Source organism: Molossus molossus, unplaced genomic scaffold (assembly GCF_014108415.1).
Source record: "Molossus molossus isolate mMolMol1 unplaced genomic scaffold, mMolMol1.p scaffold_m16_p_1, whole genome shotgun sequence".
Lineage (NCBI taxonomy): Eukaryota > Metazoa > Chordata > Mammalia > Chiroptera > Molossidae > Molossus > Molossus molossus.
Genome location: NW_023425344.1, coordinates 67,597,253 through 67,618,824, shown reverse-complemented (window position 1 = coordinate 67,618,824; position 21,572 = coordinate 67,597,253). Strand labels below are relative to the sequence as shown.

Sequence of the window (21,572 nt, the reverse complement as noted above, 5' to 3'; positions counted from 1 at the left end):
TAATTACAGAAAAAGGATTAAGCATCGTTCTACCTTCCTATATGGATGATTTTTCAGGGCAGCAAAAGAGCCCTGATGGATGAGGAGAAGGTCTTTACAGAATTCAGTTCATAACTTTGCAAGAAACGATAATATTAGAAATATCATACTTTTGCAAAGTTCAACCAAAACAATGGATGAAATGATTAAATAAAAGGCTGTTGGGGAACATTACAATGGGAATATCATGTGGTCACCAACTGAACTCACTGATGAATCTCAGCAAAAGTAAGAGTGAAACAACCAACGCACTGAAGCATGGAGAGGTGAAAAGAAAGTGAGATTGTTTCTAAATAATTCAGTAAAAATACTAACAACTACAAAAATAACAAAAGTAATAAATAAAAGTGTGGCAAAATGTTAATGACTGCTAAAACTTTGTGATGGGTTCATTATACCATCACCTCTATTTTGTATACGTTTGAAATTTTACATAATGAAAAAATATAAGGCACACATACCTCTATTTTAAACATGGAATCAGCTTGCCATAATTTAATTTTGGAGACCATATTAAAGATAAATGGATATTCACTGAAAATAATAGGTCTGCAGTTTCCTTCAAGTATCTAAGAAACAAACATAGATAATAGTTTTGATAATTAAAAGTAGATAAAATCTTTATTCCTTTACCTCATCACCTAAGTTATTTCCCTCTATACTTTCTGGAATCTGTTTTTAAGACCCCAAATTACTTAGAAACAAATTTCTAAGAAAATGCACTTGTTTTATGAGTAAAAAAATGTTTAAGTTTTCAATGATTATCTAATTTAGCAAATTCAGCATTGCAGTAAGAATATTTTCAAATATGTATTTGTCAGCGTGATACCTACATAGCTACTAATGTGTCCCCCTTTAAAGTATAAAAATATTCAGAAGTAAAAATATTACTCTTACCAGGTTGTTATCTCTAAGTAATATTATTGCTCTTTCTTCAAAAAAGTCCAAGGAATTGGAGAGTTCATTTATATGGAAAGTATTCTCTGATAGTTGACAGTTAGCATTGTTTACCTTGAAGAGAATATGACCTGTGAATATCTTTTTCTATCAATAAATAATTTATTATATATAAGTGGCTACTATACAGGTAATCAGAATAGAATTCTATAAACCCAATGGAAGTTCTATAAAACTTTCATTTTTTTTGATGTATCATCTCTCTAATTTTCAAATATTGTAAAAGATATAAAATACTGACAATGAATATAGTAAAATAATTCTTAGGGCACAGGACTATAAAAAATTGTTTCTAGATCTTGACTATAACAGCACCATAAAAATCCAAGGTACTTTTGAGAAATTCAGCCCTTTTACCATTAATTAATGAATATTAATTTCATGCACACTATTTGCCAAGTGTGGGACAAAACATAAGCTAAAAATTGTCCTGGCTGACAAAGAGCTTACTGTCTAATATAATAGTCAGCAAACAATTTATTAAATCTGGATAGTAAATATTTTGAGATTGAGACCATATAGTTTCTAGTGCAACTATTCAACCCTGCCATTTTGTAGCACAAAATAGTCATAGACAATATGTAACATGTGAGGGTGGATGTATTTCAATAAGCTGCCCATGGGTGTAAAATGCCAATTAGAGATCCACGGTCTAGTAGGTGAAAACAATAAGTAATCAGGCATCTAGGATCTAGTTTCTCACTGGAGAAAGACTTAAGGGGTTCAAGAAGGCCTTTCAGAGGAAAATCAGCAATTTAAATAAAGCTCTGTCAAATCAAATGAATTCAAGAGACAGAAGGCGGGAAATAAAGAATCTAAGAACATAAATTAAGGAGAGAAAAACCAGATGTACAAGAAAGAGGATCAACAAATAAAATGGTGGGTTCTTGGATACTTGAAGCAGCATATGGCTGGGGGTGGGGAGGGTGGGGGTGGACTTTATAAAGTACATGATTTCTAACCACTTTGGTGTACACCTGAATCTAAAACAGAATAATATTAAATGTAAACTGTAATGAAAAAATATAATAATATATATAAGTTTTGTTCTTAAAAACAAACAAACAGCAACAAAAATACCCAGCTTCCTTGTAACATTGATCCAGAAAAAAAATAAAAGGCCAATAATCAATATTGGAAATGAAAAATATACATCACAGAGAGAAGTCCATTAAAAAACATCGCAAGTCCTCATAAAGTTTCTCGCTTTTTAAATCCTTATTTTTTTTTTATACCAAACACTTCCCATTTATGCATTACTTTAAAAATATTTGACTTCACATGATTCATACTTCTAAAGACTGGTCATTCACAATAGCATCAAAACCAATTAAATACTTAGAAATCAATTTAACCAAGGAGGTGAAAGATCTGTACACTGAAAACTATAAGACTTTCAAAAAAGAAGATGAAGAAAACACAAGGAAATAGAAAGATAACCTGTGTTCATGGATTAGAAAAATTAATATTGCTAAAATGTCCATACTATATAAAGTCATCTATTGATTCAATGCAATTCCTCTCAAAATTACAATGGCATTTTTCACATAAGTAGAAAAAACAATGCTAAAATTCGCATGGAACCACAAAAGACCTTGAATAGTCAAAGCAATCTTGAGAAATAAAACAAAGCGGGAGGTATCTCTTGAACAGGATTTAAATAAGTCCAAGCACTTTGGAAGACAGTTTGTAACTACCAATAAAGAACAACACACACATATTTTACAATCTAGCAATCCCAGAATTAGGTATGGAAACTAAAAACCAACTCTTGGTACATGAACACCGAGATGTATGTTTAGAAATATTTATAGCAGCATGTTTTTCTTATAGAGAACCCCTCCTCCACAAAAAAGAACTGCAAACAGCACATGTATCTATCAGGTAGGTTCATACAATGGACTATAATGTACAAATGAAAATGAATACAGCCATAAGTACTAATCTGGATGAAGCTGTAAAATAAATGTGTAAGAAGCAAGAAGCATGTATTTTATTCATATAAATTTCATATTAATAAAAAATTCATATAAATTTCATATTCATATAAAACTGCAATATTAAACAGCATCTATCTATCTATCTATCTATCTATCTATCTATCTATCTATCTATCTATCATCGTGAGACAATAAAGAAGAGTAAGAAACAATTAACCCAAAATCCAGGATCATGGTTACCTCCAGGAGGTGAGGGAACGCAATCTGATAGAAAAATACACAGGCATTTCAAAAGTACCAGAAATGCTTTCTTTTGCAACATGGACAGTTGTTACACTGATGTCTCTTTTATTAGTTTTCTTCAAACTATTCATAAATACAATATACACTCCTTTACATTCATGACTTAATTCACAAAAACCAAAAATTTTAACATAGTAATATAAACTTCAGGTTTCAAGAGTCTCTTAAGATTTAGGCCAGCTGAAACCCTTACCCTGTGCAGCCTTTTCAACGTTTCTAGGAGGGCTTTAAGGTGACAGTTATCCTCAGCACTTTTATTCCAGTTACACAGCTGAGCACTGATGGCTCTTTTAAACATCTGGACCAGTTCCGTGAAAGCGGATTCTTGCAGAGATGCCCAATACTCCTCTGAGGGATACAAAGGCAAATAAACGTTAGCATGTAATTTCTCTTGGGTTCTTTTTTTTTTAGCCTCACCCGAGGACATTTTTCCATTTTTTGTTCAGATAAAGTGGGAGGAAGAGAGAGGAAGAGAGAGAGAGAAACATTGATGTGAAAGGGACATGAGTGGCCGCCACCCACACGACCCAACCAGGGCCGGGGACAAACTGCAACCAAGGTACATGCCCTTAGCGGGAACCAAACCCAGGTCTCTCTGGACTGCAGGCCGACACTCTAACCGCTGAGCCAAACTGGCCAGGGCAGATTCTTTTTTTTTTATCCTCATCCGAGGACATTTCTGCATTTATCCTCAGATAGAGCAGGAGGGAGAGAGGGAGGAAGAGAGAGAGAGAGGAACATCGATGTGAGAGAGACACATCGACTGGCTGCCACCCACACAACTCCAACCAGGGCCAGGGCCAGGGCCAAATTGCAACCGAGGCACGTGCCCTTAGATGGAACGGAACCAAACCCAGGTCTCTCTGGTCCACGGGCCGACACTCTAATCTCAGAGCCAAACTGGCCAGGGCTCTCTTGGAATCTTAAAGGTAAAAAGTGGTCCATATTTTCCAAAACTGATAGAATATTTTTATATATCATAGTTACAAAAACACATTTGTAATAAAATATTCAGAAAATATGATTGCAGTTAAAAGTTTAGAATTTAATGTCATAGAAAATTTCCTTGAATTTTTTAATAGAACCTAAATCTAGATAATTAGTCTGTGTAAAAATAGACATTAAATTAGTCACATATTTATCCAGATGAAAGAGCATACTGTATGAAAAACTAAATTAAGAACTATTAGTAATTGCACAACTCTTTGTTCTCCTAGCATGAGTTGTTAACTCTTAAAAAACATCTTTCGGCATTGTAAAAAACAAAAAGCATTTTAAACGAGCTTTTCATCACTTACTATGTTATCTAGATTTAATAAAATTTAAGAAAGAATGGAATTCCTTGGACTGAATATGCTATTTATGTGTTGTTTTATTTAAAAAAAAGGAAACCTCATTAAATCTAATGAAGCCCGTGCCGACTCCTCTTGGCCTTCTGGGGTCATTGCAATGCAATGAACTACAAACAGACACTGCTTGGAGTGAGGAGGAGTAAATGCTCCTGATCTCTGGATGCAGCCCAATTTATTTGCAAAGTGGTTCCCTAGGTTACATCGTTTTTTAGGTGATTGAGTCCTTGAGATTGTGTCTCTTCTCACCATACAGGGAAACCCAGCGTATTTCCTCTCTCTCAGTGTTTTCAGTGGAGATACATCTTAACAAACTCATTCACCTCTGGGCATATAGCCCATTATCGCTTTCAGGGTGGCTTTCCAAAACCCATATTTATGCATACCTTATCTATTTACACATACACTATACATTCAGTCAGGGTGGCTTTCCAACCCCTTATTCATGCATATCTTATACATTCACATGAATACTTTGATCCTTGGCTGGCCAGGCAGCGAGAATGGGTACCACAAGGTTACATTTTGTTCATCCACCAAACCCCTAACCCTACAGCCCGAAGAACTAACTTCCAATATAATGAAGACACAGGGAAACGAGGAAACAATCAGACAGATCTAGAGGTGGGACATTCTCCAAAAAAAAACTGGCCTAAATTTAAAAAAAAAAAAAAGGGAGTCTGTAAGATACCTTTAACAAAAATTTGTATGTTAGATAATATTAAAGAATTCTGGCTAATTTTATTAGGTGTGATAATGATGTCATGATAAAGTAAAATTCCATGTTGTTATGCAATGCATGATTAAATAGTATAGGTGGAATGTCATAATGTCTCCAATTTACTTTAAAACAATTAAGCAAAACCCAGCCGGTGTGGCTCAGTGGTTGAGCACTGATCCATGCGCCAATAGGTTGCTAGTTCGATTCCCAGTCAGGGCATATTCCCAAGTTGTGGGCCTGGTCCCCAGTGGGGGGCATGCAGGAAGCAGCCAATCGCTGTTCTCTCTCATCGATGTTTCTCTCTCTCTCTCTCTCTCTCCCTCCCTCTCTATTCCTCTTTCTCTAAAATCAATAAAGAAAAAATATTTTATAAATCAATTCAGCAAAAATAAAATATAATCTGTACTTAAAGATAGAGGAAACCCATATGGCAACATGATAATTGTTGCTGACTCCTCAGGTAGAGGGTATATTATATGGGTATTCACTGTACTATTCCTTCAACTTCTGTGTTTCTTATTAAATTTTTCATATTAAAAAGTTGGGGACAAAGACCTCATGACCAAGTCACACATAGATCACTATAAGAACTCTAAAATGGTATTAAAACAATCTATTTTGATGACCTGAGTAATATTATGGCATCTGTATAATACACTAAGAATACAAGATAAAAAATATGAACATGTTTCTATTTATCTACTTAAGTTTAGGCATAACTTTACTAGGCACATCTATGGCAGGATATTTTCACATGTAAATCATCAATCTTACCCAGAGCCTCTGAAGATTTATCACTCATTTTACAAATAGCCTCTGCAAATGGAACCACCAGGTCCTTCCAGTTGCCAATATCGTGCATCATGGGACATTCTGGGAGAAGGAAGAACACTTCTAAAGCTTCTTGGTGGGGAGAAGGAAATGGAAGATCTTTGAGCAGATTATCCTTGAGACATGTGGTTATCTGTAGTAAAAAAGTATCAGGAAGAAGACACTCAAAACACAGTAGGAACTGGGTGCAACTTACTGTAAATAAAGTGTATTTATTCCAGTTTCATTGCACCGTGAAACTGGAATAAACATTTAACCTTTCCAAAACCCTTGTTTACATCCAAGCTCACCTAGCGCCCAATGCTTGAGGTATAGATATGTGACAAGTATTATCTCCATTCAATCATTGGGGGTGGCCTGGCCAGTGTGGCACAGTGGTTGAGCATAGACCCATGCACCAAGAGGTCGCCAGGCTGATTCCCAGTCAGGGTACATGCCCAGGTGGTGGGCCAAATCCTCGATGGGGACCATGCAGGAGGCAGCCAATCAATGTTCTCTCTCATTGATGTTTCTATCTCTCTCTCCCTCTCCCTTCCTCTCTCTAAAAATCAATAAAGAAAACAAAATAAAAAGTCCAATTTATTTTTAAAAATCATTGGGGGTGCATGAAAGAGATCAAGAAATCACATGCACAAGAGTTATACTGAAGGAACAGTGGATTCAGAACTGATCGGCAGCCCGCTCAATAATAAATACTACATTGTACCCTCCGGTTCCACTATCACACCTAACTTTTTTTTAAAAGAGAAAAAATGTGTTGGAACCTCAAAAGAAAAAACAAAAATAAAACCCAAAATAAAAAGGAAAAACTGCAACAACATAAACAAACATGATTTCCTATTATTTTCTCATAGGACCTCATCACCCACTCTCTGCACCACAGACTCTAGTTTCTAGTCCTTCCAATCTCTTTTCTTTTAAATATTTTTTCTTTATTGATTTAAGGGAGAGAGGAAGGGAGAGAGAGAGAAACATCGATGAGAGAGAGCATTGATTGGTCATGCCTCCTACTGGGGATTTGGCCCACAACCTGGGCGTGTGCCCTGACTGCGAAGTGAACCAGCAATCTCTTGGTGCATGGGTCGATGCTCAATCACTGAGCCACACTGGTGGGGACCAATTGCTTTAGTTTCCCCAATTCAGAATGCAAGTGTTCAGAAAAAATTCAAATGCAATTCTGAATTTTATTTGTCATGGGTGCTCAAATAGTATAAAAAATAATTTGTTTAAAAACACACTAAGAAGATAAGCTAGTATTTATGGAGTATTTGTCAGATGCTAAATGATTCACATACATTAAATGGGTCATTTAATCCTTATGGTTTTTCTATAACATAGATTATATTATTAACCCTCTTTTATAGCTGAGAAGTCTGTACTTAAGATAAATTAACTTGCTCAAGGTCACACAGCTAAGTGGGAATCTCTCCTGGATCTTCCTGACTCCAGCCCTAGTTCTTAATCATTTTATTATCAGACAGTAGCTCAATGGTATCTCTAAATGTACATATTTTTATAATTATCTCTTTTTTACATTAAAACTTATTGGACTCCTACTACTTGGTTCAGTCTCCGGAGTTGAATATATACCTGACAACTCTATTTAACAACATCTCGACAGCACACATCCTTCCTACCTCTTTGCTCATCACTTGCCACATCCTGAAACCTCCAAACCCATTCGGAATGACTGCAGTACTTTCGAGCCAGTTACACTTTCATACGCCATACCTTAGTGCATGCTTCCCTCACTGCCAGGGATGCCTGTGCCCAAGTAGGCACCTGGTAAACTCCTACTTCCCCTGGGCACCTTGTTTTGAGTGCTCTAATTAGAGCTATCCATTGCCCTAGGAATGACTGAGTTCACTCATCCAAAATATTTATTATATACCCAGTATGTTCTAAGCTAGGCATCAAGGAAGATAGTGTCATGTAAGAAACACCCTCCCTTCCCATTATTAGCTCCATGACCGTGTCCGTGTGCTGAACTAAGAAAGCCAAGCCCTTCTAAGGACAGGGAGCATATGTCTGTTCACTGTTCATCAGGAGTCTCATCACAATGCCCTACACATAGCAAATATTCAAATGTTTGCTAAATAAATGAATGCCCAGTCTGTGAATCCTTATCAGAGAAATCTCAAAATAGAAACATTATAGGTCTTCTGACCCAGTTACCCCATTTGAAATAATGGAAGATTGCTCTATGATTATGTCACTTGTACTTTATGACACTGTTCTGTAACAACCAAGGTATGATTAGCCTTAGTGATTAAATGATCCCATTTCTTCCCTTCACAGACGCAGAAGTGGCCTCTAGTTTTGCTGATCTTTCCATTAGGTGCTGCAGAGTCCTGATAAAGTGCATAATTAGGGATCCATTTTACCTCAGATAGCTAATTGCACCACAGTTCTGTCAAAGTTAACAGAATTGAACTTTCCATCTTCCCTTTGGTTACAGGAATGTGTGAGGGAGAAAACTTGCAGCTAAGAAACAGAATGCTGATTATTGCAGACAGAGCAACACAAGAGGGGGGGTTGCTGAGAGGCAGGGAGAGAGATGAGAGCAGGATTGAGAGGGAAAGAGAATGAGAGAGACAGAAACAGAAGGAAAGATGAAAGGAGGGGTGGAGCTGGGAGGGGGAGTACAAGGTGGGAGGTAGAGTGGGAAAGTAAGGGGGGAAGGTGAGGGGGAAGCAAGAGAAGTGAAGGAGACGGAAAGAAAAAGAAAGAATCATAGTGAGACCCAGAAAGTCACACATTGAGAGAAGAACAGAGCAAGGACCACCCCTAGATCAACCAGTACAACAGAATAGGGAAATAAATTAATAAAGGCTGAATCAAGAAAGGCTAAATCGCCCTGGCCAGTTTGGCTCAGCAGTTGGAGTGTTGGCCTGTGGACCAGAGAGGCCTTGGTTCGGTTCCCGCCAAGGGCACATACCTCAGTTGCAGTTTGTCCCCGGCCCAGGTTGGGGTCATATGAGTGGCAACCACTCAATGTGTCTCTCTCATATCGATGTTTCTCTCTCTCTTTCCACCCTCTCTCCCTCCTACTCTATCTGCAGATAAAAGCAAACATGTCCTTGGGTGAGAAAAAAATTTAAAAAAAGAATAAGAATATTCTAGAACCTACAGAAAATGAAGTGCAATGAACTAAACAGAGGAAGAATCCAGGCAGTCCTTGGTGAAGGGGATGTTCATATCAGAAACAGTGTGCTCATTTCTACACTTTTGTTTAAAATAACTGCAAGTAAAATACTCCTATTCCAGTGTGCCAATCTCAGCAAATTCTTTAATCATCTTCCTAAAGTCCTGAGTGTGCATATGTACATGCATCAATTATTTAGACGATTTTTAACCTATATGACTACTACACCAACTATTTTGCCCTATGTGGGCAAACACCTGAATACTATCTGCGTTTAATCTGGATATACCAGTGTCTCAGAGAATCTCTCAAAAGAAAATACTTCTTTTGAAATTTGAGTTCTTATAAAAAATGTTTTAGTGATTTTCTTTTTCCAAACAATTTGAGACTACCACCATGTTAGTAATCCACTCCTTCTGGATTAACTCCTTAAAGGTGTTTCTTGCTTTATTTAAGTCCAAATGAACAGACTTCATTTCTGCAGTTATTCTGTGGAAGAAAGATATATTTGAAAAAGAAATAAATAAGTGAAAAAGTACAATTCAAAGTTAAATATTTTATTAGATTATCTATCCAGATGAAAAGTATTTTTCTAAAGCTTGCTTCCATTTCAATAAAATTCACTTTTTTCTCTTCTTTTTAGTAACTATAATTTGCCTGAATACAAATACAATTAAAGATATAGTTGACAAAATATGATTATTTCTAAAATTCCAAAAACATGAAGGTTGCATTAACAATATATGCTATCTCACTTTAATTTAGATATTATCTTAAGTGGGTAATCAATAAATATTTATTTTCCAGTAAAGTTAAATAGCCTCAGAAAAAAGGAGAAGGCTTTTTCTATTTTGGGGGAAAAAAAAGACAGACCAAAAAAAAAAAATGTCCAGAGCAGTAAATTCATAGTATTCCATTAAAGAACTACTAATGATGATGTGTAACTTAAGTCATGGATTACATTTATAGTAAACTCAGTACAGTCATTGTCTAAAATTACATATTATTTGTAAAATAATACATATATTTAGTGTCTAAATCAGAAAAATTATTTCAAATAAAAATTATACAAATATTTAGGAAAATAAGTACAAAGTTCTTCCTTCACACTATTTAAAAATTCAAAGAAATCCTAGTATCTTACAAGTAAATGTTCAAATAAATTAAGGTATGTCCTTCCCATGGACCACCATGCAGCCATTAAAATGATATTATAAAAAATATGAATATGGAAATTGAATTAAATAAAAATTGGTCAAATAATTAAGTGTAAAGCAATACATAATCTCATTTTTTGGTAAAAAAAATATATTTACATAGAAAAATATGCAAAAATGCTACTATCTATTACACTTAGGTGGTGGATTATAGGTGATATTGGTTTTGTTGTTGTGTATCCATATTTTTAACACTTTCTATAGAGGTTATATATTTGCTTTTCTAAAAAAAAAATAACTTTTAAAGAGATAAACACATAGCTAGTTATTTTACCCTCAAATCAGTTATTTACAATCTTCCACTGTATTTTTAAAATTGAGATATAATTGATGTATAACATAGTAGTTTCAGGTGTATGACATAATTAATTAATAACATATGTATATATCACAGTGATCACCACAATTAGTCTGGTTAACATACATCCCCACACAGTTAAAATTTTTTTCTTGTGATAACTTCTAAGTTCTCCTTTCCTAGGAACTTTCAAGTGGACAATATAGTATTATTAACTACAGTCACCACGTTGTACACAATATTTTTAACAGAACTTAATAAATGTATTATATATATTACCTTTCCCTTACAAAACTTCCAGTCAGACAAGCAGGAGATGAAAATATGTCTTTGATTTCCCTATATTAAGAATAAGATGGTGTTTAAAACAAATCATGAGTATACCTCCTTATAGCATGAGACATAAAACATCTTATAGTTGTCCTTCAAACACCCCAGTTTGTTTGCTGTTGCCTTGGGTATCTAAATGTTGATTCCATTTGCTAAACCTCAAATTTTCAGTGGCAAACATGGGAAATAAATAAGTGTGTATTTAGAGAAGTCACAGGAAAAGAGGAAAAGGCTTGACCTAGGGGAAGTATGTTCTCTCACAAATAAAACACTCCCATCCCACACATCTTTCCCCAGCCCTAATTATTTCTGTTCCACTGAAGGGAAAACCAAAAAATTACCAGAAACTAAAAGGGAGGGAGGGGAAGTATGCTCAGTTCTATCTTAGTAATAATTGCAGAAATAGTTCTTTTATTTATTTATTTTTATCCTCACTGGAGGACATTTTTGCATTTATTTTCAGATAGAATGGGAGGGAGAGAGGGGGAAAGAAACAGAGAGAAACATTGATGTGAGAGAGACACATCGAGTGGTTGCCACCCACACGACCCCAACTGGGGCCAGGGACAAACTGCAACTGAAGTACGTGCCCTTAGCGGGAACCGAACCCAGGACTCTCTGGTCTGCAGGCCGACGCTCTAACCGCTAAGCCAAAATGGCCAGGGCTGCAGAAATAATTCTTAATCATTTATGCTCTGCCAATTATGAGGTAACTTTTTGTTCAACTACTTTCCAGATTTAGAAAGCCATACCTAAAATATCTCTAAAAAGGAGTGTTTTTTTTTCATCCTCACCCGAGGATATTTTTCCTTTTATCTTCAGATAGAGTAGGGGGTGGGGGGAGAGGAAGGGAGGAAGGAGGGGAGAGAGAGAAACATTGATGTGACAGAGACACACAGACTGGTTGCCTCCTGCACCACCAGGGCCAGAGACAGAACTAAAACCAAGGTACATGCCCTTGACTGGAATCGAACCTGTGACTCTCCGGTCCATGGGCCTGCTGAGCCAAACTGGCCAAGCTAAAAAGGACATATAATGCCTAAGGCAAGAGAAACAAAGAAAAAATGAACACATGAGACTACATCAAATTAAAAAGCTTCTGCACAGCAAAAGAAACCATCATGAAAATGAAAAGAAAACCCACTATATGGGAGAGCATAACTGCAAATGATACATCAGATAAGGTGTTACTTTCCAAAATATATAGAGTGCTCATACAACTCCACAAAAGGAAGACAAAGAACACAATTAAAAAATGGGCAGAGGACCTAAATAGACACCTCTCTAAACAGGACATACAAATGGCCAAGAGACATACGAAAAAATGCTCAACGTGGCTAATCATCAGAGAGATGCAAATTAAAACAACTATGAGGTATTACCTCACACCTGTCAGAATGGCCGCCATCAACAAATCATCAAACAAGTGCTAGTGAGGGTGTGGAGAAAAGGGGACTCTAGTACACTGCTGGTGGGAATGCAGACTGGTGCAGCCACTATGGAGAACAATATGGTGTTACCTCAAAAAATTAAAGATCAAACTGCCATTTGACCCTGTGATCCCACTTCTAGGAATACATCCGAAGAAGCCTGAAACACCAATCAGAAAGAATATATGTACCCCCATGTTCACAGCAGGACTATTTACAATTGCTAAGATCTGGAAACAGCCCAAGTGTCCATCAGTAGATGAGTGGATAAAAAAGCTGTGGTACATATACACAATGGAATACTATGCAGCTGTAAGAAAGAAAGATCTCTTATCCTTTGAGACGACATGGAGGAACCTGGAGAGTATTATGATAAGCGAAATAAGCCAATCAGAGAAAGACAAATACCACATGATCTCACTTACTTGTGAAATATAATGAACAAAATAAGCTGATGAATAAAATAGACCCAGAGACATAGTAGGGAGTATAGTTCAGACTGACAGACCTCAGAGAAGGGGAACGGGGTGATGAATGAGATAAACCAAAGAACTTGTATACACGTAAGCATAACCAAGGGACATAGACATCAATGCTGGAGGAGGTGGGGCGGGATGCGGAGGAGGGTGTCTATGGGGAAAAAAGGACAAACATCTGTAACAAAAATAAAGTAATAAAAATTTAAAACAAATAAAATAAAAATGATATTTTTGTAAAAATGAGTATAATATTTATAAATGGTAGGAGTTGTGTTTGCTCAGCTGTGAACAGGAGATCCAGCCCTGGCTGGTTTGGCTCAGCAGTTGGAACGTTGACCTGCGGTCCAGAGAGAACCGGGTTTGGTTCCCGCTAAGGGCACGTACGTCGGTTGCAGTTTGTCCCCGGCCCTGGTTGGTTGTGCGGGTGGCAGCCACTCGATGTGTCCCTTTCACATTGATGTTTCTCTCTCTCTCTCTCTCTCTCTCTCTGTTCCTCTCTCTCCCTCCCACTCTACCTAAACAAAAAATGGAAAAGTGTCCTTGGGTGAGGATAAAAAAAAAACAACAAAAAAAAAAACAGGAGATCCACAAAAAGTGGTTCTAAGGGCAAATAAGGATGGAAAACTGTGGACTATGTTTCCTGCTCAGATAGTCAACATATATGCAAATGTATCAAAGGCCCAGAGTAGTTCTGCAGTAAAGAAAGCTGCCCACATGGAGATTACATGCTAGTTGTAACAGTACCCAGATATTTAGTCAAATACCAATCTAGATGTTCATGTAAAGGTATTAGATTAGATTACATTTAAATGAGAAGATTTGAGTAAGGTAGATTATTGTCCATAATGGAGGTGGGCCTCATCCAATCAGTTGAAGGCTTTATGAGAAAAAAGTTAAGGTCTCCTAAAAAGAGGAAATTCTGTATCTAAACTGCCTTGGGACTCAAGCTGCAATATCAACTCTTCCCAGGGTCTCTGTGCTGGTCTGGCTTATGAATATTGTACTCTTAAATACATAAGCTCTGGAGATCTCTAGCTAGTAGGCCACTTAGTAGACCACAACATTTTACACCTCTGTGTTGTGCAGAACTAATTTGGGGGGGCGGGACACAGCTTTAGAGAATTGTATAAGCAGAGAGTAAGACACAAAGGGTATACCTTTTTGTATTTTGCAATTGCTTAGTCCTCATCCACCTCTTTATAGTTCCTTCATTCAAAGTAGGAATTTTCCTCCTCAGATTAACATAGGGATTCTATAAATAAAGAAAAAAAGTAAAATATAGTAAGTTAGACACAACAGAAATAGGTATCCAACGTTTAGACACATTCTAAGGATGGAAGGGAAAATAGATTTTTAAATACAAATAATATAGCTCTGGGAAATTATAAAGTGAGATTCTAACAAGAAGTAATTGATCATTTGCCAGGTTGCAATTTCTTGCCAATTCGAACACAAATTTATACAGACATGATTGGATTAAATCAACAATGTCAGGGGAAGGAAAAATCCTAAAAGGGCTGTATGCAGAAGTGAGAGGAACTCAGTTTTCCTTGGTGAAGTAGGGTGAGGACGTTATTCATAAGCCTATGAACCTCAGGTCTGTTTGGTACTGGCTGGCAGAACTATATTAGAATGTCAACCACTGGTTCTCCAGGACACTAATCATATGCCATCGGCAGGGAGCCTCCCAAAAGGTAAGAAGAACCTAAGGAAATCTCTCTGATTCAACATTCACCAGGGATAAATCTGATTTTTGTGGGTAAATGTTTATGTGGTTTAGACAATAAAGGATCAATAATGTCTGACCTATTCCCCAAAAGTTACCTGATGATTTTTGGAATTCACCAAACTTGGATTCTGGAACTGTTTGCTTTGCTTAAAATAACAAGTTATAGAACATCTAGAAATCTATTTTTACCTCTTTATTCATCCAGAGCAAAATGCTTTGATTCCCTCCAGCAATTATTATTAACTCCTTTTTTGAGGTGTGGCTTTCTGAAAGGGATATACAGAAAGTGAGAGTTTACAATGTCATTTGGCAGTAACATGCACACTCAATTTAATTTCAGATTCTTTTTAAACTTAGTCCTTTTAGCTTTCTGATAGGCACAGACAACACATTTCCAACCCATAAAGCAGAACTCTATATCTACTTCAGGATAAAGTCTAGTTGGCAAATAGGCATGGCTGATATGTGGCATCAGTTTAATATACATAATAAAAATGCTAATATATAAATAACACAGCCAAATGTTTGAATAGTTAGCTATTCCTTGGAGTAATTTGCCTCCTGTTACTAAAAACTATGTTCTACAGCTCAAGATTTGACCAATGACTGTTGGCTGTGAGGGAATGTAAATAAGTATTTCAAAAATCTATGTAAGTGGCTATAAGAAATCAAATATATGAACTACTTAAGGAAATAACCCTACTGTTCATTTTCCCAGGAGAACTGAGAGATTCTGGTACTTTAGGTCATCACCAAACTTTCAGCAACAGTAACCAAGGTGCACTGAGGCACTTCTAGAACAGAGGGTTTCAGAGCTCAGACTGAGGTTACACAGGACACAGCTGAAATCCAGCCTAACCACTTACTGGCCGTGAGACCAGGCTAACTTCGCTCTCTGTCTCTGCACCCTCCCGTAAATGGGACTGAGAGGACACATCTCCCTGAACTCTTTAAACACAGGTGAGATAACACATGCTAAGCATTCAGCACAGTTACCTCGCATGTCAGCTGCTCCCATTCTGAGGGTTTTACATGATTATGAGTCCATTTAACCAGGTAAGAATCCAATCACCAAGAAATTAATAGGCCCCATGTAAACTGGAATCAGAAGCTGCATATGCTTCTGGATCCCAAGAGCCTATTTTTTGTTGTATCATTTTAAGGCCACATTACTCTTAATCTGAAGGGGTTAGAGAAAACTAATGATGTTTTTTGACTTGATAAATTAGACTGGATATTTTAAATTATTTGTAAGTAAAAAAAGGAAACCAACGTTTAGAGAAACTCCCTTCACAGTCATACATTTCTGTTCTTGCCACAGTATAGTTTCTCCACAAAGGTATTTATGCCAAATCCTATGCTCCAATAGAATTTACCAAATTTGAGTTCTTCACTGGATGACAATTTAATGGGAAGTGGTATCAGCTGATTGTGTGTTCCACCATTTCCCAGTTGTCCTTCTTTTCCAGAACCAAAAGAAAAGACTTTCCCCAAATTGGAGACATAGGCAAGTGTGTGCCGCCTATTAAATAAAAGCACATATGGTCAATTCTCAAGTATCCACAATGAGAGTTCGCAGCAATGCAGTAACCTCCTTAAATAAGATCACCCAGTGATTGTAACTAGCTAAGCAACTCCCGATACATGAAATTAGCCTCCTGGAAACTAAGAAATCATTAATGTGTGGTTGAGATGACTTTGGAACCCCTAAGTCCACTCAAGGCCATGATGTTGCACCTTGGCTAATGGTGTTCCCGTCATCAGGAACAAGCATCTTCCTTTGCCTTCTACTCCTTTTTAAAGCCTTGCCCTGAGTCACAAGCTCTTGGAAGCTGCCTCTGACCCCCCTCTCCTCCCTATCCTAGAAAACGGAATTAGGCCATCCTCTGAGCTCCTACTCTATTTCCTAAAGATCTTTACGCACTGATTTTCTTACAACTTTGTTCAATGGTCTCTCCTACTGCATAGAATTGGGCCTTGCTCAAATAGAGAACAGGCCTTTGTCCTCAGTGCCTGGGAGGTAACCTCTAAACCCTTAAAATTTCCCAACTGAGCCCTGGCCGGTTTGGTTCAGCGGTTAGAGCGTCGGCCTGCGGTCCGGAGAGACCGGGTTTGGTTCCAGCTAAGGACACGTACCTTGGTTGCAGTTTGTCCCCGGCCCTGGTTGGTCGTGCGGGTGGCAGCCACTCGATGTGTCCCTTCACATCGATGTTTCTCACTCTCTCTCCCTTCCTCTCTCTCCCTCCCACTCTATCTGTACAAAAAATGAAAAAATATCCTCGGGTGAGGATTAAAAAAAAAAAAAAATTTCCCAACTGATAGGCATTTCATTATTATTCATGGCAGGCCCTGCGACCACACTTAATAGTTTACTCAGGTAGCTCATGGAGGGCCCCTTGGGCTACATGTAAGGCAAACCTACAGAGGGAGAGGCTGGAGTTTGAATTCAACAATTTAGATGATTTAATCAATCAGGATCAAGCAATGAAAACGCAATAACAACTTTGGACTTGGGCGAGCTTCCCTGGTTGGCAATACTCTACACAATGTCAGGCCTCAGGCTGGGGGGAGGTTAACACTTCAAGGGGACCAGATGCCTGAGGCTCCTCATTTAGACCCCCTCCTAGACTCCGTCCTATGCATCTCTTTCCTTGGTTATAATTTTTGTCTTCCTCTTTTAATAAATGTGACTGTGAGGATAATAGGTTTCAGTGAGTTCTGTGAGTCTTTCCAGTGAATTCTCCTGTGTTAATAGGGGTACTGCTCTGATTTGCACTAAGACATCTTCAATGTGACGACAACTCTTGTAACACATGCTACACAAAGAAACGTGTGTTATGAAAAATCCAATGTGGTGATAGTTTCTTTGGGTAATGCAGACATTACATTAGTGAATGCAGAGAATTATGCCATCCCAATAATCTGGTCTACCTTCATAATATTCATTTACGTAATTTTACTCTGAGATCATAAGTCTATTTCTATAGACTAAAATACACATACCAGGTTTTTTTGTTTTGTTTTGTTTTTTAATCCTCACCCGAGGACATTTTTCCATTTTTTGTACAGATAGAGTGGGAGGGAGAGAGAGGAAGAGATAGAGAGAGAGAAACATCGATGTGAAAGGGACACATTGAGTGGCTGCCACCGCACGACCAACCAGGGCCAGGGACAAACTGCAACCGAAGTACGTGCCCTTAGTGGGAACTAAACCCGGGTCTCTCCGGACCGCAGGCCGACGCTCTAACCGCTGAGCCAAACCGGCCAGGGCTTGTTTTTTTTTTAATAGGAAAGGGTCAATAAATAAACAAATGAACCCAATACTTAGTGCAGTCTGAATTTGCTTGTGTTTAGTGAGAAGAATAGGTGTATCTAGGTGAACATGCTTCTTAACCGCAATACCCAACATCCCCTTAATGAGAAGTGGATTGACTGACATTCAAGGAAGAAAATAATTAAGTAAACAAAGGTGTTTGAGAAAGTTTTTCTACTTTTGTTAAAAAGAAAAGAAGTTGTGAAATCAAAAAGTTCTCAAGAACGTTTTACTCAAACCACCGAGGACTTTGTCTTCTACTTTACTGTGATCACTCTGAATAAATTATGCTAATTACGTATGATTGTGCCTGAAGAGTTGTGAGTGATTACATCAACGAATAATCCTTTGTGATTCATGCTTGTTTTTTATTTTTTATTGAATTTATGGGGTGACATTGGTTAATAAAATTATATAGTTTTCATATGTACAATTGTATTATACATCATCTGTATATCGTATTGTGTGTTTACCACCCCAAGTCAAGTCTCCTTCCATCACCATTTATTCCCTATACCCTCTGTTACCTGCCCCCACCCCCTTTCCCTCTGGTAATCACCATATTGTTGTGTGTATGAGGATTAGGGTTTATTCCTTTGTTTTTTGCTTAATTCCTTCACATTTTTCACCCAGACTGGCAACCCACCCCTCCAGACACTTGTCAGTGTGTTTCTGTTTTGTTTGTTATTTTATTTTCCCAAGTAAATAATGACATTTTTCTTAAAGACAAAGTGCATTTGGACAATTATAAAGGTATTTAACTGAAGGGACATGAAAAATTACAAGTAGTTGCTCATTTAAAAAAGAATTAATGAAAACAATATGTATACTAAATGAAGACTATGGTTATCTGATAACATAAATTAAGCATATTCGCCCTGGCCAGTTTGGCTCAGCCGGTAGAGCATCGGCCTGCGGTCCAGAGTGACCCGGGTTCGGTTCCCGCTAAGGGCATGTACCTCGGTTGCGTTTTGTCCCCTGCCCTGGATGGGTCGTGCAGGTGGCAACCACTCAATGTGTCCCTTTCACATCGATGTTTCTCTCTCTCTCTTCCTCTCTCTCCCTCCCACTCTATCTGAACAAAAAAGAAGGAAAAATGTCCTTGGGTGAGGATAAAAAATATATATATATTAAGCATATTCACCCATCTGAAAATGTTTCATACTTTTATCTCAATCAATGAAACTGATGAAAATTTTATGCAACTACCTACACCTCAACTTATTGTATTGATTTTATCAACTTACATCAAGCCTTTACAACTTACCTTCCACATGCTACCTGGGTGACTCTATTTCCAACAAGCTTAGTCACCAAACAGGGTTTTAACTCATTCTGTGTTGAATTGTGACCAAGCTGTCCATGTTTCCCAGCACCAAAAGTAAACAGGAGCCCATCCTAAGGAAAAGGAACTTCATATCAGATTCCAGCGAAATACGACACAGAAGCTGTATTCACTGATGCAAAGGCATCGGTGAAGAATTTAAAAGCACTGCCAAAACAAAACCCCCATTATCAGAAAGATAGTCCTACTTGTGGGAAATGATCCCATTCTTCTCTGGGAAACACTGCCCACACCTAGATGTTCTAGTGTTTTCCCCACTGCAAAGTGTTCTCCCAAAATTACAGTCAAGTAGACAAGGGTACACGCACCTTTGTGAGCAGGGCAGTGTGAGAACCACCACACGCAAGAAATTCAACTTTCTGACTGTCCAGTGCTTCAATAAGGGAAGGAAAATCTTCATCTATACAAGGGAAAGAACAATTGGAGTGATCAAAAGGAAATGCTGAATTTCACCCTGGAGTTCTGTGCTAGTGGTAAAACACCTGGACTACTTCCTCTCGGCCTAGCAGCAGTAGTTCCCAACACATTCTGACAAGAAAGGCTCTATGTTGGTGTGTTTAGGTTTAAGGGTGGGGGTGAGCAATGGTCAAAGGACCACATTTGGGGGTACTCACCCGTGAAAGTATCAAGCCACTTCCCAGAGCCCATTTTTCTCTTTTTAACCTGGCCTGATTAACTTTAACTGCAGGATATCTGATATTTCCAATTCCTATTGAGAATTATCCTTTTTAATGAGCATGTTTTTTTCTCTTAAATTCTCTACTATGGTGCCCTTGCATCACTCTACTTTTTCTTTCTTTCACAATTATTTCCTGTGAAAGCACTTAAGAGATTCCGCAAAAAAGTGTAACTGCCCTTTATTCCCTTGCCTCCTTTGAATATTTTTCTAGCACTGATTTACGGGTTCTCCAGAGGAATGAGCATGGGACCACGTCAAGGAGAAATGCAGTGTCTCACCAGTAGTAACGTGTATACTCCCAGAGTTGATAAATCAATGAAGTCTGCTACACCTGAAAACTCTAACAAGGAGTTTGGGACAGCAAGAAATTCTGCCAAATACTTTGTGGAGGTAGTTCAATAATGGGAATTATGGTACTTTTATCACTCATCTGTACAGAGCGATATGTACAGATGTAATTAATAGTTTATAGAATATGATTAGGATATGTGAGTTTCTAAGATAGTATTTTAGCATCTTTTTCTCATAATATAATTATATCAATAGACACTTACATGTCCATGTACTTTCAAGGTCATTTCACCCAAACTTCAGAGAAAATGAAAATAAGGCCTAGAGAAAAGCTATAAGTGACTGGGTAAGGCCTTGCAGTTAGTTAGCTGTGAAGAAGGAATCACAATCCATCTGATACTCTTCCTCTTTTTCTAAACGGCCCTGACATGTTTCTCCGTTATAGCAAGGACTTCCACACTACGCGTGTCTTTTAAACCGATTCTGTCCTGAAGACAGAGAGATAACCAGGAATAACAGTGAAAAAAAAAGTGAGGAACTGAACCATTTTTAAAAGAGAGGTCTGTATTAATTTCATCCCTTATCTAACAAATGTATCTGCCGATAACATAAATTTCAAAATAAGTTTCCATACTGTCGGTGTGGCCCAGGCCTAGTTGTCCAAAATCATTTCTTCCCCATGAGTACATGTTTCCAGATATGGATAAAGCCATGCTGTGGGCTTTTCCTGCAGAAATCTGAGCCAAGGGGACTCCTGAGAGGTGCTTCACAATCTGTGGTGTGGATGTTGAGTCAAATATTCTTCCAATTCCAAGCTGGCCATGTGAGTTCTGTCCCCATGCAAAAAGCTCACCACCTTGACGGAAACAAAGAAAATGCTGTCTTATTAAGATTACAATGCAGCAGACATTACCCTACAGCATTATATATGCAATCCATATTATATTTTCACAACTCTTACATTCAAACCGACAGGACTGCTCAGATCTCATGTGTCCGAATCAGAAAAACGTAAAGAATCTTCTTTTTAGCATTAACTTCCTTACCTCCTACCTCAAAGGGCAGAGTTAGGGACTAACTGTTTGTGTCCTCCCAAATTCATATACTGAAATGCTAAACCCTCTAAGTGATATTAGGAGGTGCGGCCTTTGGGAGGTGATTAGGATTTGGTGAAAT

General features: G+C 37.7%; 1 protein-coding gene across 2 annotated transcripts in view; it reads right to left on the bottom strand.

The window, feature by feature from the left end:
* Window positions 1–21,572, bottom strand: part of HERC5 (HECT and RLD domain containing E3 ubiquitin protein ligase 5) — a 48,047-nt gene that overhangs the window by 19,843 nt on the left and 6,632 nt on the right. For both annotated transcript variants that reach the window (XM_036246408.1, XM_036246398.1), the window contains exons 4-15: window positions 21,031–21,252; window positions 19,735–19,826; window positions 19,349–19,479; window positions 16,145–16,290; window positions 14,958–15,034; window positions 14,197–14,291; window positions 11,080–11,139; window positions 9,681–9,774; window positions 6,084–6,273; window positions 3,433–3,587; window positions 937–1,050; window positions 501–608 (exon numbers count right to left, since the gene is read on the bottom strand). In XM_036246408.1, the coding sequence (XP_036102301.1) occupies window positions 501–608; window positions 937–1,050; window positions 3,433–3,587; window positions 6,084–6,273; window positions 9,681–9,774; window positions 11,080–11,139; window positions 14,197–14,291; window positions 14,958–15,034; window positions 16,145–16,290; window positions 19,349–19,479; window positions 19,735–19,826; window positions 21,031–21,252 (1,484 nt within the window). The remainder of the gene's footprint in view (window positions 1–500; window positions 609–936; window positions 1,051–3,432; window positions 3,588–6,083; window positions 6,274–9,680; window positions 9,775–11,079; window positions 11,140–14,196; window positions 14,292–14,957; window positions 15,035–16,144; window positions 16,291–19,348; window positions 19,480–19,734; window positions 19,827–21,030; window positions 21,253–21,572) is intronic.